Consider the following 19,747-nt stretch of genomic DNA (forward strand, 5'->3'; position numbering starts at 1 on the left):
ATATCTCAATTTTTCTGCATTACGGGATCTGAGTCGTTTATGCATTATGGGATCTGAGTCGTTTATGCATTATGGGATCTGAGTCGTTTCTGCATTATGGGATCTGAGTCGTTTCTGTGTTATGGGATCTGAGTCGTTTCTGTGTTATGGGATCTGAGTCGTTTCTGTGTTATGGGATCTGAGTCGTTTCTGCATTATGGGATCTGAGTCGTTTCTGTGTTATGGGATCTGAGTCGTTTCTGCATTATGGGATCTGAGTCGTTTATGCATTATGGGATCTGAGTCGTTTATGCATTATGGGATCTGAGTCGTTTATGTGTTATGGGATCTGAGTCGTTTCTGTGTTATGGGATCTGAGTCGTTTATTCATTATGGGATCTGAGTCGTTTCTGTGTTATGGTGTCTGAGTCGTTTATTCATTATGGGATCTGAGTCGTTTATTCATTATGGGATCTGAGTCGTTTATGCATTATGGGATCTGAGTCGTTTATGCATTATGGGATCTGAGTCGTTTATGCGTTATGGGATCTGAGTCGTTTATGCATTATGGGATCTGAGTCGTTTATGCATTATGGGATCTGAGTCGTTTCTGCATTATGGGATCTGAGTCGTTTATTCATTATGGGATCTGAGTCGTTTATGCATTATGGGATCTGAGTCGTTTATTCATTATGGGATCTGAGTCGTTTCTGCATTATGGGATCTGAGTCGTTTATGCATTATGGGATCTGAGTCGTTTATGCATTATGGGATCTGAGTCGTTTATTCATTATGGGATCTGAGTCGTTTCTGCATTATGGGATCTGAGTCGTTTATGTGTTATGGGATCTGAGTCGTTTCTGCATTATGGGATCTGAGTCGTTTCTGTGTTATGGTGTCTGAGTCGTTTATGCATTATGGGATCTGAGTCGTTTATGCATTATGGGATCTGAGTCGTTTCTGTGTTATGGGATCTGAGTCGTTTATTCATTATGGGATCTGAGTCGTTTATGCATTATGGGATCTGAGTCGTTTCTGCATTATGGGATCTGAGTCGTTTATGCATTATGGGATCTGAGTCGTTTATGCATTATGGGATCTGAGTCGTTTCTGTGTTATGGGATCTGAGTCGTTTATGCATTATGGGATCTGAGTCGTTTCTGCATTATGGGATCTGAGTCGTTTCTGCATTATGGGATCTGAGTCGTTTCTGCATTATGGGATCTGAGTCGTTTATGCATTATGGGATCTGAGTCGTTTATGCATTATGGGATCTGAGTCGTTTATGCATTATGGGATCTGAGTCGTTTCTGCATTATGGGATCTGAGTCGTTTCTGTGTTATGGGATCTGAGTCGTTTATGCATTATGGGATCTGAGTCGTTTCTGCATTATGGGATCTGAGTCGTTTCTGTGTTATGGGATCTGAGTCGTTTATGCATTATGGGATCTGAGTCGTTTCTGCATTATGGGATCTGAGTCGTTTATGCATTATGGGATCTGAGTCGTTTATGTGTTATGGTGTCTGAGTCGTTTCTGCATTATGGGATCTGAGCCGTTTCTGTGTTATGGTGTCTGAGTCGTTTCTGCATTATGGGATCTGAGTCGTTTCTGCATTATGGGATCTGAGTCGTTTATGCATTATGGGATCTGAGTCGTTTATGTGTTATGGTGTCTGAGTCGTTTATGCATTATGGGATCTGAGTCGTTTATGCATTATGGGATCTGAGTCGTTTATGCATTATGGGATCTGAGTCGTTTATGCATTATGGGATCTGAGTCGTTTATGCATTATGGGATCTGAGTCGTTTATGCATTATGGGATCTGAGTCGTTTCTGTGTTATGGGATCTGAGTCGTTTATGCATTATGGGATCTGAGTTGTTTATTCATTATGGGATCTGAGTCGTTTATGCATTATGGGATCTGAGTCGTTTATGCGTTATGGGATCTGAGTCGTTTATGCGTTATGGGATCTGAGTCGTTTATGCATTATGGGATCTGAGTCGTTTCTGCATTATGGGATCTGAGTCGTTTATGCATTATGGGATCTGAGTCGTTTATGCATTATGGGATCTGAGTCGTTTATTCATTATGGGATCTGAGTCGTTTCTGCATTATGGGATCTGAGTCGTTTATGCATTATGGGATCTGAGTCGTTTATGGGATCTGAGTCGTTTATGCATTATGGGATCTGAGTCGTTTCTGCATTATGGGATCTGAGTCGTTTCTGTGTTATGGGATCTGAGTCGTTTCTGCATTATGGGATCTGAGTCGTTTCTGCATTATGGGATCTGAGTCGTTTCTGTGTTATGGGATCTGAGTCGTTTATGCATTATGGGATCTGAGTCGTTTATGCATTATGGGATCTGAGTCGTTTCTGCATTATGGGATCTGAGTCGTTTCTGCATTATGGGATCTGAGTCGTTTATGCATTATGGGATCTGAGTCGTTTATGCATTATGGGATCTGAGTCGTTTCTGCATTATGGGATCTGAGTCGTTTCTGTGTTATGGGATCTGAGTCGTTTATGCATTATGGGATCTGAGTCGTTTATGCATTATGGGATCTGAGTCGTTTCTGCATTATGGGATCTGAGTCGTTTATGCATTATGGGATCTGAGTCGTTTATGCGTTATGGGATCTGAGTCGTTTATGCATTATGGGATCTGAGTCGTTTCTGCATTATGGGATCTGAGTCGTTTATGCATTATGGGATCTGAGTCGTTTATGCATTATGGGATCTGAGTCGTTTATGCATTATGGGATCTGAGTCGTTTATGCGTTATGGGATCTGAGTCGTTTATGCATTATGGGATCTGAGTCGTTTATGCATTATGGGATCTGAGTCGTTTATGCATTATGGGATCTGAGTCGTTTATGCATTATGGGATCTGAGTCGTTTATGCATTATGGGATCTGAGTCGTTTATGCATTATGGGATCTGAGTCGTTTATTCATTATGGGATCTGAGTCGTTTATGCATTATGGGATCTGAGTCGTTTATGCGTTATGGGATCTGAGTCGTTTATGCATTATGGGATCTGAGTCGTTTATGCGTTATGGGATCTGAGTCGTTTATGCGTTATGGGATCTGAGTCGTTTCTGTGTTATGGGATCTGAGTCGTTTCTGTGTTATGGTGTCTGAGTCGTTTCTGTGTTATGGGATCTGAGTCGTTTCTGTGTTATGGGATCTGAGTCGTTTATGCGTTATGGGATCTGAGTCGTTTATGCGTTATGGGATCTGAGTCGTTTATGCGTTATGGGATCTGAGTCGTTTCTGTGTTATGGGATCTGAGTCGTTTATGCATTATGGGATCTGAGTCGTTTATTCATTATGGGATCTGAGTCGTTTATGCATTATGGGATCTGAGTCGTTTATGCGTTATGGGATCTGAGTCGTTTATGCATTATGGGATCTGAGTCGTTTATGCGTTATGGGATCTGAGTCGTTTATGCGTTATGGGATCTGAGTCGTTTCTGTGTTATGGGATCTGAGTCGTTTCTGTGTTATGGTGTCTGAGTCGTTTCTGTGTTATGGGATCTGAGTCGTTTCTGTGTTATGGGATCTGAGTCGTTTATGCGTTATGGGATCTGAGTCGTTTATGCGTTATGGGATCTGAGTCGTTTATGCGTTATGGGATCTGAGTCGTTTCTGTGTTATGGGATCTGAGTCGTTTATGCATTATGGGATCTGAGTCGTTTATGCATTATGGGATCTGAGTCGTTTCTGTGTTATGGGATCTGAGTCGTTTATGCATTATGGGATCTGAGTCGTTTATGCGTTATGGGATCTGAGTCGTTTATGCATTATGGGATCTGAGTCGTTTCTGTGTTATGGGATCTGAGTCGTTTATGCATTATGGGATCTGAGTCGTTTCTGCATTATGGGATCTGAGTCGTTTATGCATTATGGGATCTGAGTCGTTTCTGTGTTATGGGATCTGAGTCGTTTATGCATTATGGGATCTGAGTCGTTTCTGTGTTATGGGATCTGAGTCGTTTCTGTGTTATGGGATCTGAGTCGTTTCTGTGTTATGGGATCTGAGTCGTTTATGCGTTATGGGATCTGAGTCGTTTCTGTGTTATGGGATCTGAGTCGTTTATGCATTATGGGATCTGTGTCGTTTATGCATTATGGGATCTGAGTCGTTTCTGTGTTATGGGATCTGAGTCGTTTATGCATTATGGGATCTGAGTCGTTTATGCGTTATGGGATCTGAGTCGTTTATGCATTATGGGATCTGAGTCGTTTATGCATTATGGGATCTGAGTCGTTTCTGCATTATGGGATCTGAGTCGTTTCTGTGTTATGGGATCTGAGTCGTTTATGCATTATGGGATCTGAGTCGTTTCTGTGTTATGGTGTCTGAGTCGTTTATGCATTATGGGATCTGAGTCGTTTATGTGTTATGGTGTCTGAGTCGTTTCTGCATTATGGGATCTGAGTCGTTTCTGTGTTATGGTGTCTGAGTCGTTTATGCATTATGGGATCTGAGTCGTTTATGTGTTATGGTGTCTGAGTCGTTTCTGCATTATGGGATCTGAGTCGTTTCTGTGTTATGGTGTCTGAGTCGTTTATGCATTATGGGATCTGAGTCGTTTATGCATTATGGGATCTGAGTCGTTTCTGTGTTATGGGATCTGAGTCGTTTATGCATTATGGGATCTGAGTCGTTTATGCATTATGGGATCTGAGTCGTTTCTGTGTTATGGTGTCTGAGTCGTTTCTGTGTTATGGGATCTGAGTCGTTTCTGTGTTATGGGATCTGAGTCGTTTCTGTGTTATGGGATCTGAGTCGTTTATTCATTATGGGATCTGAGTCGTTTCTGTGTTATGGGATCTGAGTCGTTTATGCATTATGGGATCTGAGTCGTTTCTGTGTTATGGGATCTGAGTCGTTTATGCATTATGGGATCTGAGTCGTTTCTGTGTTATGGGATCTGAGTCGTTTATGCATTATGGGATCTGAGTCGTTTATGCATTATGGGATCTGAGTCGTTTATGCATTATGGGATCTGAGTCGTTTCTGTGTTATGGGATCTGAGTCGTTTATGCATTATGGGATCTGAGTCGTTTCTGTGTTATGGTGTCTGAGTCGTTTATTCATTATGGGATCTGAGTCGTTTCTGCGTTATGGGATCTGAGTCGTTTCTGTGTTATGGGATCTGAGTCGTTTCTGTGTTATGGGATCTGAGTCGTTTCTGTGTTATGGGATCTGAGTCGTTTCTGTGTTATGGGATCTGAGTCGTTTCTGTGTTATGGGATCTGAGTCGTTTCTGTGTTATGGGATCTGAGTCGTTTCTGTGTTATGGTGTCTGAGTCGTTTCTGTGTTATGGGATCTGAGTCGTTTCTGTGTTATGGGATCTGAGTCGTTTCTGTGTTATGGTGTCTGAGTCGTTTATGCATTATGGGATCTGAGTCGTTTATGCATTATGGGATCTGAGTCGTTTATGCGTTATGGGATCTGAGTCGTTTCTGTGTTATGGGATCTGAGTCGTTTATGCATTATGGGATCTGAGTCGTTTATGCATTATGGGATCTGAGTCGTTTCTGTGTTATGGTGTCTGAGTCGTTTATTCATTATGGGATCTGAGTCGTTTATGCATTATGGGATCTGAGTCGTTTATGCATTATGGGATCTGAGTCGTTTATGCATTATGGGATCTGAGTCGTTTATGCATTATGGGATCTGAGTCGTTTCTGTGTTATGGTGTCTGAGTCGTTTATTCATTATGGGATCTGAGTCGTTTATGCATTATGGGATCTGAGTCGTTTATGCATTATGGGATCTGAGTCGTTTATGCATTATGGGATCTGAGTCGTTTATGTATTATGGGATCTGAGTCGTTTATGCATTATGGGATCTGAGTCGTTTATGCATTATGGGATCTGAGTCGTTTAAGCATTATGGGATCTGAGTCGTTTCTGTGTTATGGTGTCTGAGTCGTTTATTCATTATGGGATCTGAGTCGTTTCTGTGTTATGGGATCTGAGTCGTTTATGCATTATGGGATCTGAGTCGTTTATGCATTATGGGATCTGAGTCGTTTATGCATTATGGGATCTGAGTCGTTTCTGTGTTATGGTGTCTGAGTCGTTTATTCATTATGGGATCTGAGTCGTTTCTGTGTTATGGGATCTGAGTCGTTTATGCATTATGGGATCTGAGTCGTTTATTCATTATGGGATCTGAGTCGTTTCTGTGTTATGGGATCTGAGTCGTTTCTGTGTTATGGGATCTGAGTCGTTTCTGTGTTATGGTGTCTGAGTCGTTTCTGTGTAATGGGATCTGAGTCGTTTCTGTGTTATGGTGTCTGAGTCGTTTATTCATTATGGGATCTGAGTCGTTTCTGTGTTATGGTGTCTGAGTCGTTTCTGTGTTATGGGATCTGAGTCGTTTCTGTGTTATGGTGTCTGAGTCGTTTCTGTGTTATGGGATCTGAGTCGTTTATGCATTATGGGATCTGAGTCGTTTCTGTGTTATGGGATCTGAGTCGTTTATTCATTATGGGATCTGAGTCGTTTATTCATTATGGGATCTGAGTCGTTTATGCATTATGGGATCTGAGTCGTTTATGCATTATGGCAGGGGTGTCAAAGTCAAATGGACGGAGGGCCAAATAAAAAAATCAGCTACAAGACGAGGGCCGGACTGTTCGAATGTTCATTGAAAAATTTTTAAATGACGCATATAGTCTAGTGAACCTAATTGAACCTACTGAAAACCTAACAAATATATTACAATATGATCAGATAAATAAAGCAATATTTTCTTATGGCTCTGTCAGTAATCTTTAATTTTCAACAGACACAAAAGACAAATTTCCTTTATATAAATATCCCCATAACATGAACATTAAATGAAAGAAACCGGTATTCAAGGCACCATCAGTAGACTATATTTTCTATTTTAGCAAAAGTGGGCTAAATTTACTTCAAAGAAAAAACAATAATAGCAATTTTCTATCATCCACTCAACTGAAATATTTTTAAAATATAATTGGATTGAAATACAAAAAAATAAAGTGCAAAAATCTATTAATCAAAAACAACACTTTGTTTAAGGAGAAGTAACATGCAGTGAAAACAAATATTAAATTTTAACTTTTAAACTTGAACTGAGTAAAAACTCTAAATATGTGATTGCACAGTAATGTTCACTTGTTTGAGGTTGAGGGTGATACTTGGTGGTGTCCCATCTTTTCCACAAGTTCATCAATGTTCGGGGTAAGGCTCTGAGCTGAAGAAATCCTCAGAATTGAGTGGAGGTGTTCAGCAGTAAGTCGACTTCTGTGTGATGTTTTGTTCAGGTTCATCAAAGAAAACAGTTGTTCACACAGGTATGTGCTGCCAAACATAGACAACGTTTGAGCAGCCTGGATGCGCAGCTGGGGCATTGTGCCGGGGAGGAAACGGGCGAACTCCGCAGCACCCACTGCCGCATATTTTGCCCTCAGTGCATCATTGCATTGGAGGTCAATCAACTCCATTTGGAGGTTTGGTGGTGAGCTTTCCACGTCAACAGCAAATGGGTTACCGAGCAGTTCCAACCTGCTTTTTTGTGCTTCAAAGTCAGCAAATCGGCGTCGAAAGTCAGCGGCAAGCATACCTATTTTATCAGCCAACTGTGTGCTCGGGAACGCACTGGTAGAGAGCTTCTCTTTCATGGTCTGGCAGCTGGGAAAGTGGCTCAAATTTTCTTTCCGCATCTGCGTCTCCCACAGAGTCAGTTTGGTTTTAAATGCCTTCACTGTACTGTACATATCAGAGATGACACGATCCCGACCCTGCAGCTGCAAGTTTATTGCATTCAGATGACTCGTAATGTCACACAGAAAAGCCATTTCACACAGAAACATTTCGTCTCGGAGTTGTGTTGTGTCTTTCCCTTTGCTGTCCAAGAACAGACAAATCTCCTCACGAAGCTCGAAACATCTTTGAAGCACCTTTCCCTGGCTTAGCCATCGCACCTCTGTGTGATAAGGCAAATCACCATGCTCCGTTTCTAACTCCGTCAGAAATGCCTTGAACTGGCGGTGATTCAAACCTTTGGCTCTGATAAAGTTAACTGTGCGCGTGATGATGCTCATTACATGCTCCATTTTCAAGGCTTTACCGCACAACGCTTCCTGGTGTATGATACAATGATAAGCTGTCAGCTCACCTGTCGCGTTTTCCTCTTGCATCTTTTCCCGTATCTTCGCCACCAGTCCGCTCCTGTGTCCACACATCGCAGGTGCTCCGTCGGTTGTCAAACCCACAAGTTTTTCCCAAGGCAGCTCCATCTCATTTACACATCTTGACACCTCTTCATACAAATCATGCCCCGTAGTTGTGCCATGCATAGGACGTAAAGCCCAAAACTCCTCTGTCACGCTTAGGTTGGAGTCCACTCCGCGGATGAAAATTGACAACTGGGCAATGTCAGAAATGTCGGTGCTCTCATCCACAGCCAAGGAATATGCAATAAAATCTTTTCCCTTTTTCACAAGCTGCTCTTTTAGATTGATGGACAACTGGTCTACTCTCTCGGCAATGGTGTTTCTGCTCAGACTCACATTTAAAAAGAGTTGCCTTTTTTCTGGGCAAACTTCGTCACAAACTTTAATCATGCAGTTTTTGATGAAATCCCCCTCCGTAAATGGCCGGGCTGATTTAGCGATCTCTTCTGCCAAAATAAAACTGGCCTTGACAGCAGCCTGGCCTTGTGATTTGGCTTTTTTGAACAGAGCCTGTCGAGATTTGAGGCCTCGTTTTAATTGCTCTGCCTTTTGTAGCCTTTGTTCCATGTCCATATTCTTGTTTTTGTCCGCGTGTTTCGTTTCATAATGTCGTCTCAGATTATACTCTTTCAGTACCGCCACACTTTCTCCACACAGAAGACACACAGGTTTTCCAGCTACCTTCGTGAACATATACTCCGACTCCCACCTTGTTTGAAACCCCCGGTTCTCAGTATCCACCTTCCGTTTTGCCATTTTTGATGGGTATCTGAAAGTTAATTTTACTGTGATGCTGACGACTGCTGTGCCAATAAATATTGAAATGAAGCAGCCTACTGCTCGGTGCGTCACCTTTGCATTGTGGGAAATGTAGTATTGGTGCGTGTAAAAGATCTGCGGGCTGCCGGCTTGCTGCGGGCCGGTTCTAATAATAAATCAAGATCATCCCAGGGGCCGTAAAAAACCTTCTTGCGGGCCGGATGTGGCCCGCGGGCCTTGACTCTGACATATGTGCATTATGGGATCTGAGTCGTTTATTCATTATGGGATCTGAGTCGTTTATGCATTATGGGATCTGAGTCGTTTATGCATTAAGGGATCTGAGTCGTTTATTCATTATGGGATCTGAGTCGTTTATGCATTATGGGATCTGAGTCGTTTATGCATTATGGGATCTGAGTCGTTTCTGTGTTATGGGATCTGAGTCGTTTATGTGTTATGGGATCTGAGTCGTTTCTGTGTTATGGGATCTGAGTCGTTTATTCATTATGGGATCTGAGTCGTTTATGCATTATGGGATCTGAGTCGTTTCTGTGTTATGGGATCTGAGTCGTTTATTCATTATGGGATCTGAGTCGTTTATGCATTATGGGATCTGAGTCGTTTATGTGTTATGGGATCTGAGTCGTTTATGTGTTATGGGATCTGAGTCGTTTATTCATTATGGGATCTGAGTCGTTTCTGTGTTATGGGATCTGAGTCGTTTCTGTGTTATGGGATCTGAGTCGTTTATGCATTATGGGATCTGAGTCGTTTATTCATTATGGGATCTGAGTCGTTTCTGTGTTATGGGATCTGAGTCGTTTCTGTGTTATGGTGTCTGAGTCGTTTATTCATTATGGGATCTGAGTCGTTTATTCATTATGGGATCTGAGTCGTTTATGCATTATGGGATCTGAGTCGTTTATGCATTATGGGATCTGAGTCGTTTATGCATTATGGGATCTGAGTCGTTTCTGTGTTATGGGATCTGAGTCGTTTATGCATTATGGGATCTGAGTCGTTTATGCATTATGGGATCTGAGTCGTTTATTCATTATGGGATCTGAGTCGTTTCTGTGTTATGGGATCTGAGTCGTTTCTGTGTTATGGTGTCTGAGTCGTTTATTCATTATGGGATCTGAGTCGTTTATTCATTATGGGATCTGAGTCGTTTATGCATTATGGGATCTGAGTCGTTTATGTGTTATGGGATCTGAGTCGTTTATGCATTATGGGATCTGAGTCGTTTATTCATTATGGGATCTGAGTCGTTTCTGTGTTATGGGATCTGAGTCGTTTATTCATTATGGGATCTGAGTCGTTTATTCATTATGGGATCTGAGTCGTTTATGCATTATGGGATCTGAGTCGTTTCTGTGTTATGGGATCTGAGTCGTTTATGCATTATGGGATCTGAGTCGTTTATTCATTATGGGATCTGAGTCGTTTCTGTGTTATGGGATCTGAGTCGTTTATGTGTTATGGGATCTGAGTCGTTTCTGTGTTATGGGATCTGAGTCGTTTATGTGTTATGGGATCTGAGTCGTTTCTGTGTTATGGGATCTGAGTCGTTTCTGTGTTATGGGATCTGAGTCGTTTCTGTGTTATGGGATCTGAGTCGTTTCTGTGTTATGGGATCTGAGTCGTTTATGTGTTATGGGATCTGAGTCGTTTCTGTGTTATGGGATCTGAGTCGTTTATTCATTATGGGATCTGAGTCGTTTATTCATTATGGGATCTGAGTCGTTTCTGTGTTATGGGATCTGAGTCGTTTCTGTGTTATGGTGTCTGAGTCGTTTCTGCTCAAGGCATCAGTTACACACCAAGCAGTCCCCTATACGTTCACACAGAGGAAAAGGAAACTGCACTGTCGTACAGTGAAATGCCTTTCTTGTAAATCTCCAAACCCAACAATGAAGTAATTCATATCAATATTAGCACATACAAATAAAGAACAAAAACACAATAAATAAAAGAACAGGAGAAGTAAGAAATTAGTGAACACGAGATTCTCAGTAGAAATATCAACCTGTTGTGTTAATAACGACTTCTCACATGTTAGGACAATGTGGATGAAGTATTTTCAGAATCTCATTTGAGTATGAGGGTGCCACCGTTATACGCCTGCCTATATATATATTTTTAGAAATGTATTAGCAATGTTTTTCCCCCTATACTATCACTGCCTGAACTCTTATCGATCTACAGTCTCATCAACACTGACACGTTAGTAAACAGTGCCACCTAGTGGCTAAACGTGATACGGTATTATCAAGTATTACCAGGGAATAAATACATGTATTGTTTTGTTTGTGTAAAAAGTTGCCAGTCACTTTATTTAATTTTTTTTCCCCTCTCTAAAAAGTGAACACAAAATACATTCAGTAAAGAAAACAAAAAAAAACTGGTACCACTAATATGTTGTTATAAACTATATCACAAATATGTTATCCTGTGATCAATGTTTTACATGATATATCTCTGGAGAGGTTCTTGTAGATATGAAACAAAAGGAGCCTAAAACAGTTAAACAACGTTTCACCAAATATTCAATAATGGATCATAAGCAGTTTTTATTAACAAACTTTTAAAAATAAACTTGAACCAAAAATATCACAAACACAGACACACACACACACACACACACTAGCATCACAATTCACACAGCTAGTCTAATGTAAAGAATGATCATATGTTCATGTAACCCGATTCCGTTTTGGACTGATGTAAGATGACGTTTCCCCTTTAACACTGATCTAAGGTCAGTTTCCTATGTTCTACGCCGTCTAATATGGTGAACATAAACTGATTCTAGAACTTCGCCTAAGAGCAACTTTTACCCTGAACAGAAATAGGACTAAGACCTCCCAAGTTTGACCTGACCAGGGGGAAAAAAAAAAAAAAAAACTAAGTATAGTTGATTAGGTCAGAGGTTAAAGTTCATCGTGTTTGTAGGTGAACTCTCTGGAGGAGATGAAGCCATCCTCGTTCTCATCCTCCTTCTTAAAGATGTCCTCCACCATCTGCTCATGATGGGTGTCGTTGGGAGGGTAACCATGACGCTGAAACTCCTTCCTCAGGTACTCCTTCACCTGGGAGGAAAAGGGAGCAGTCAGGATATAAAGTAAGGTGTGTGTGTGTGTGTGTGTGTGTGTGTGTGTGTGTGTGTGTGTGTGTGTGTGTGTGTGACAGAGAGAATCCCTTCACATGGTATAAGTGTGAACAAACAGTCCGTGTCTGTGTTTGTAACAGAGAGAAGATCCATTTAACATTGTTTAAGTATGCCAGACAGCATAATGTTACTGTGTGTGTGTGTGTGTGTGTGTTCTCGCCTCGTCCTTGGAGAGTTTCCAGTCATCGTTGAGGTCCATTTCCTGGAAGGATTCATGTGACCTGGGTCCATTCCTGATCTCCATCACCTCGATGTTAAAAGTCAGGGTGCTCTCCGGTGGGATCTTACCTGAGGTCAGACAGAGTTCAGGGGTCACAACACCAGGATCGGAGGTCACTGGAATGCTAGGCCGGGACTCAGTTCTAATACATACAAAATGGTATTTGTTCTAAAAAGAAGGGATAGCTGAAGAAAACATGCCTAATCCCTACCGGGATGTTGCTTTCACCAACAACGAGAGGAAGCCATGTAAGGGTGTTTTCAGACTTTGTCCATTTCAGAATTTTTTTTTTTTTTTTTGGACATAAACCCCTCCCACTAGACTTCTGACATAACCCCTCCCACTAGACTTCTGACATAACCCCTCCCACTAGACTTCTGACATAACCCCTCCCACTAGACTTCTGACATAACCCCTCCCACTAGACTTCTGACATAACCCCTCCCACTAGACTTCTGACATAATCCCTCCCACTAGACTTCTGACAAAACCCCTCCCACTAGACTTCTGACATAACCCCTCCCACTAGACTTCTGACATAACCCCTCCCACTAGACTTCTGACATAACCCCTCCCACTAGACTTCTGACATAACCCCTCCCACTAGACTTCTGACATAACCCCTCCCACTAGACTTCTGACATAATCCCTCCCACTAGACTTCTGACATAACCCCTCCCACTAGACTTCTGACATAACCCCTCCCACTAGACTTCTGACATAACCCCTCCCACTAGACTTCTGACATAACCCCTCCCACTAGACTTCTGACATAACCCCTCCCACTAGACTTCTGACATAACCCCTCCCACTAGACTTCTGACATAACCCCTCCCACTAGACTACTGACATAACCCCTCCCACTAGACTACTGACATAACCCCTCCCACTAGACTTCTGACATAACCCCTCCCACTAGACTTCTGACATAACCCCTCCCACTAGACTTCTGACATAACCCCTCCCACTAGACTTCTGACATAACCCCTCCCACTAGACTTCTGACATAACCCCTCCCACTAGACTTCTGACATAAACACCTCCCACTAGACTTCTGACATAAACACCTCCCACTAGACTTCTGACATAAACACCTCCCACTAGACTTCTGACATAAACACCTCCCACTAGACTACTGACAACCCCCTCCCACTAGACTTCTGACATAACCCCTCCCACTAGACTTCTGACATAACCCCTCCCACTAGACTTCTGACATAACCCCTCCCACTAGACTTCTGACATAACCCCTCCCACTAGACTTCTGACATAAACCCCTCCCACTAGACTTCTGACATAAACCCCTCCCACTAGACTTCTGACATAAACCCCTCCCACTAGACTTCTGACATAAACCCCTCCCACTAGACTTCTGACATAACCCCTCCCACTAGACTACTGACATAACCCCTCACATCGGTGTCACAGAAGAGTGACTGTCCAGGTTCGTTTCAGATTGTTTGTAATATGTGATCAAATCAAATTGTATTGATCACATGTGCCGAATACAACAGGTATATAGACAGACCTTACAGTGAAATGCTAAAGGCTAAGAGAGTCATCAGCAGTTTATTCCATTGTTGGGTTTGAGTAGTGTGAGAAGACATGAATCACAACATGAAAGGTAGGTTATAACATCAAGCTCTTAAAAGGGGCAGTAAGTAGCCTACATTGAGTATACCATTTTCAATAACAGAATTATGTTATCTGCAGTTATTCTTCTCCTATTTATTCCCTTACAAATAATATTTACATGTTAATAGTATCTTCTGATTACAGTTATTATGTCTCATATTTTAACTAAATGCAATCTATTAGCTTCTAAAATTTAAGTAGGAATATCTGTATATCTATCTAGCTATATATTTATCTGTCTGTATATCTATCTATCTATCTGTATATCTATCTAGCTATATATTTATCTGTCTGTATATCTATCTATCTGTATATCTATCTATCTATCTATCTGTATATCTATCTAGCTATATATTTATCTGTCTGTATATCTATCTATCTGTATATCTATCTAGCTATATATTTATCTGTCTGTATATTTATTTATCTATCTATCTGTATATCTATCTAGCTATATATTTATCTGTCTGTATATTTATTTATCTATCTATCTGTATATCTATCTAGCTATACAGTGGGGCAAAAAAGTATTTAGTCAGCCACCAATTGTGCAAGTTCTCCCACTTAAAAAGATGAGAGAGGCCTGTAATTGTCATCATAGGTACACTTCAACTATGACAGACAAAATGAGGGAAAAAAATCCAGAAAATCCCATTGTAGGATTTTTTATGAATTTATTTGCAAATGATGGTGGAAAATAAGTATTTGGTCACCTACAAACAAGCAAGATTTCTGGCTCTCACAGACCTGTAACTTATTCTTTAAGAGGCTCCTCTGTCCTCCACTCGTTACCTGTATTAATGGCACCTGTTTGAACTTGTTATCAGTATAAAAGACACCTGTCCACAACCTCAAACAGTCACACTCCAAACTCCACTATGGTCAAGACCAAAGAGCTGTCAAAGGACACCAGAAACAAAATTGTAGACCTGCACCAGGCTGGGAAGACTGAATCTGCAATAGGTAAGCAGCTTGGTTTGAAGAAATCAACTGTGGGAGCAATTATTAGGAAATGGAAGACATACAAGACCACTGATAATCTCCCTCGATCTGGGGCTCCACGCAAGATCTCACCCCGTGGGGTCAAAATGATCACAAGAACGGTGAGCAAAAATCCCAGAACCACACGGGGGGGCCTAGTGAATGACCTGCAGAGAGCTGGGACCAAAGTAACAAAGCCTACCATCAGTAACACACTACGCCGCCAGGGACTCAAATCCTGCAGTGCCAGACGTGTCCCCCTGCTTAAGCCGGTACATGTACAAGCCTGTCTGAAGTTTGCTAGAGAGCATTTGGATGATCCAGAAGAAGATTGGGAGAATGTCATATGGTCACATGAAACCAAAATATAACTTTTTGGTAAAAACTCAACTCGTCGTGTTTGGAGGACAAAGAATGCTGAGTTGCATCCAAAGAACACCATACCTACTGTGAAGCATGGGGGTGGAAACATCATGCTTTGGGGCTGTTTTTCTGCAAAGGGACCAGGACGACTGATCCGTGTAAAGGAAAGAATGAATGGGGCCATGTATCGTGAGATTTTGAGTGAAAACCTCCTTCCATCAGCAAGGGCATTGAAGATGAAACGTGGCTGGGTCTTTCAGCATGACAATGATCCCAAACACACCGCCCGGGCAACAAAGGAGGGGCTTCGTAAGAAGCATTTCAAGGTCCTGGAGTGGCCTAGCCAGTCTCCAGATCTCAACCCAATAGGAAATCTTTGGAGGGAGTTGAAAGTCTGTGTTGCCCAGATCTGCATGGAGGAATGGGCCAAAATACCAGCAACAGTGTGTGAAAACCTTGTGAAGACTTACAGAAAACGTTTGACCTCTGTCATTGCCAACAAAGGGTATATAACAAAGTATTGAGATAAACTTTTGTTATTGACCAAATACTTATTTTCCACCATCATTTGCAAATAAATTCATAAAAAATCCTACAATGGGATTTTCTGGATTTCTTCCCTCATTTTGTCTGTCATAGTTGAAGTGTACCTATGATGACAATTACAGGCCTCTCTCATCTTTTTAAGTGGGAGAACTTGCACAATTGGTGTCTGACTAAATACTTTTTTGCCCCACTGTATATTTATCTATCTATCTGTATATCTATCTAGCTATATATTATATCTATCTATCTGTATATCTATCTAGCTATATATTATATTTATCTATCTGTATATCTATCTAGCTATATATTATATTTCTCTATCTGTATATCTATCTATATATTATATTTATCTATCTGTATATCTATCTAGCTATATATTATATTTATCTATCTGTATATCTATCTATATATTATATTTATCTATCTGTATATCTATTTATCTAGCTGAATATTTATCTAGCTATATATTTATCTATCTGTATATTTATCTATCTATATATTTATCTAGCTATATATTATATTTATCTATCTATATATTTATCTAGCTATATATTATATTTATCTGTCTGTATATTTATCTATCTGTATATTTATCTATCTGTATATTTATCTATCTGTATATTTATCTAGCTAGCTATATATTTATCTATCTGTATATTTATCTAGCTATATATTTATCTAGCTATATATTATATTTATCTGTCTGTATATTTATCTATCTGTATATTTATCTATCTGTATATTTATCTATCTGTATATTTATCTAGCTAGCTGAATATTTATCTAGCTAGCTGTATATTTATCTAGCTAGCTGAATATTTATCTAGCTATATATTATATTCATCTATCTGTATATTTATCTATCTGTATATTTATCTATCTGTATATTTATCTATCTGTACATTTATCTAGCTGTATATTTATCTAGCTGTATATTTATCTAGCTGTCAGATAACATTCTGATGAAATGGCTTGTCCTGCACTTCGTAAAAACCCAGAGTGCATTGAGTGAATGTTGGAAAAATATCTTGGTTCCTTTCTAAAACATAGCAGTGTGAATGCAAAGAGGACACGGACCACGAGATAGGTGAAGTGAAGGACTATATGTGAAAACACACCAAGACTAATAAAGATGCACACACCCAAGATGTGCCAACACTGGAACATTCTTGAAATAACAAAGTGTTGTAAAGTGATTCAGGCTACAACTGAAGCACAGAAGTAGGCGAGGGTTAGGTAGTGGGCTTACCAGGGCAAAGCACAGCATCGTTCACATGCTCACAGCATCGTTCACATGCTCACAGCATCGTTCACATGCTCACAGCATCGTTCACATGCTCACAGCATCGTTCACATGCTCACAGCATCGTTCACGTGCTTCCCAATGCTCCACGTTGGGAAGACGTCACAGAGCAGTAGTTAGTAGTACAACCTTTAGGCAGCGTTTCTACCCTACAACGGTGCCGCAGAGGAGACAGATGACGTTCATTAGTGCCATTCAGGGTGGTGTCATCTATGTACATTGCAGTGAAGTAACTTTAGTACAGTGGCAACACCTGCCGTGCATGTGTGTGTGTGTGTGTGTGTGTGTACCTTTCCCCTCCTTGCCGTAAGCGAGGGCAGGAGGTACGACGAGGCGTCTCTTCTCTCCAGCACACATCCCCTGCAGGCCTTTATCCCATCCCTTTATCACCTCTTTAATGCCCAGAGTGAACCAGACAGGCTGCTTGTCTCCCTGGGAGTAGCTGGAAACACGAGCACACGCGCGCGCGCGCGCACACACACACACACACACACACACACACACACACACACACACTCTTTATTTTTTTAAGACAGCAGCAAAAACATGTATCTGACCGTTTCTAGGTTCAGGAAACGCTTCCTTCAATTGTTGTTTTCATAACAAACTAACCTGGAATGAAACTTAGTTCCATTTTGAAGATATCCTTCATGGTGTACCAGCAGAATGTCTCCGTACTTCGACTTGCGATGACAGAGGAAAGGTTTGTGCAGAACTGTGATTTTTACCTCGGCCTCTGGAAGTTTCCCTCCACTGACGAACACTAGCAGCGAAGTGCAAAACCAGCTCAAACAAACCAGGAACATTTCAGAACTGATATCAGCAAAAATTATAGCTTTTGATAGGAGAAAAGATATTTGTTCAAAACTTGTAGAACTTGCCACTCACTGGAACAAGCGCGCCCGCAGTGTCAAGACGTGGCAAGTGACGTTTCATCGTGCAAGTTGTTACAGGAAGTGTACGTTTGATTGGTTGTATATTTGCATATTCCCCGCCTCCAGGGCGGAGCTGTTGTCTCTCAGTTCCGTACAATAATGATCTGTCTTTCAAAGTATCAATGTCGAAGCTTTCAAATGATTAAAGACACGTGAACGATAAACAGATGAATAATACGTGGATGCATTTTGAAACTTCGATTTACTTGTTATTTTATTTTAACTCACATTTCTCAGGTAGACAAATAATAAACAGACCATCACCTACTCATTTTGGTAAAAGCTGGTTGAATTTCACTTTATATCGAGAGAGATGAAACAATGTGTGTTATTGAATTTATATCATGCTAGTGTAACATTCACATACTTCATCAATGGCTACAGTTCAATATCCGATTGTTTTATAAAATAGCCCATAAACACACTATAATTCACACAATGTATAATGTACATATTATGGCTAAAAGACAAAAAATGATTGTACATAGCAATCAGCAATCAACAGTCCTACTCTGCAGTAGACCAGAGCAATCAACAGTCCTACTCTACAGTAGACCAGAGCATCAACAGTCCTACACTACAGTAGACCAGAGCATCAACAGTCCTACTCTGCAGTAGACCAGAGCATCAACAGTCCTACTCTACAGTAGACCAGAGCATCAACAGTCCTACTCTGTAGTAGACCAGAGCAATCAACAGTCCTACTCTACAGTAGACCAGAGCATCAACAGTCCTACTCTGTAGTAGACCAGAGCAATCAACAGTCCTACTCTACAGTAGACCAGAGCAATCAACAGTCCTACTCTACAGTAGACCAGAGCAATCAACAGTCCTACTCTACAGTAGACCAGAGCAATCAACAGTCCTACTCTACAGTAGACCAGAGCAATCAACAGTCCTACTCTACAGTAGACCAGAGCAATCAACAGTCCTACTCTACAGTAGACCAGAGCAATCAACAGTCCTACTCTACAGTAGACCAGAGCAATCAACAGTCCTACTCTACAGTAGACCAGAGCAATCAACAGTCCTACTCTACAGTAGACCAGAGCAATCAACAGTCCTACTCTACAGTAGACCAGAGCAATCAACAGTCCTACTCTACAGTAGACCAGAGCATCAACAGTCCTACTCTACAGTAGACACTACAGTAGACACTACAGTAGACACTACAGTAGACACTACAGTAGACCCTACAGTAGACCCTACACACAAGCATCCACATGTATCTGCAGCACAACCATCACAGTCCCATATAAATACAAATAAGGTCCTTATCGTAAGATATCATTTGTTCTCAATTAATTAATTAATTCAAGATTAAATACGTCAAGCAGAGCTATTTACACACTCCTAAATTGCATAAATAAAGTATCAGACGCTTCTTTGCAAAGACAATGTTGTCTGAACAGTACTCTTTCTTTAATGCTGAAAAAGATGAAGGTTCTTAAAAATGGTTTCTTCCTCAGCTCTTCAGGTTCCCTGGAGGGCTCTTACCCGAAATGGTTCTTCCTCAGCTCTTCAGGTTCCCTGGAGGGCTCTTGCCAGATACAATAACCTTTGAGTGAAGTGTGGGGTTCTTAACATGGCATCAAATGGTTCTTCAGAATTCTACAAGGTTCTTGA

At 41.0% G+C, this 19,747-nt stretch overlaps 2 protein-coding genes across 2 annotated transcripts in view; both read right to left on the reverse strand.

Moving 5' to 3' along the window:
- Positions 1-11,270: 11,270 nt before the first annotated feature.
- fkbp14 (FKBP prolyl isomerase 14) lies at positions 11,271-18,179 on the reverse strand. The gene is made up of 4 exons (XM_036971558.2): positions 17,799-18,179; positions 17,477-17,628; positions 12,299-12,426; positions 11,271-12,058 (listed from the first exon to the last, which is right to left on the reverse strand). Exons 1-4 carry the CDS (start codon positions 17,990-17,992, stop codon positions 11,900-11,902), a joined length of 633 nt encoding a protein of 210 aa, XP_036827453.1. The 5' UTR covers positions 17,993-18,179; the 3' UTR covers positions 11,271-11,899.
- Positions 18,180-18,305: 126 nt separating this feature from the next.
- LOC110487842 (uncharacterized) overlaps positions 18,306-19,747 on the reverse strand; it is a 37,979-nt gene continuing 36,537 nt past the window's right edge. The window contains exon 18 of the mRNA XM_036971444.2: positions 18,306-19,747. This exon is cut by the window's right edge and continues 1,793 nt beyond it. The gene's annotated coding sequence lies outside the window, so the exon portion shown is untranslated.

This window comes from Oncorhynchus mykiss, chromosome 30 (assembly GCF_057628025.1).
Source record: "Oncorhynchus mykiss isolate SJ-2025 chromosome 30, ASM5762802v1, whole genome shotgun sequence".
Taxonomy (NCBI): domain Eukaryota; kingdom Metazoa; phylum Chordata; class Actinopteri; order Salmoniformes; family Salmonidae; genus Oncorhynchus; species Oncorhynchus mykiss.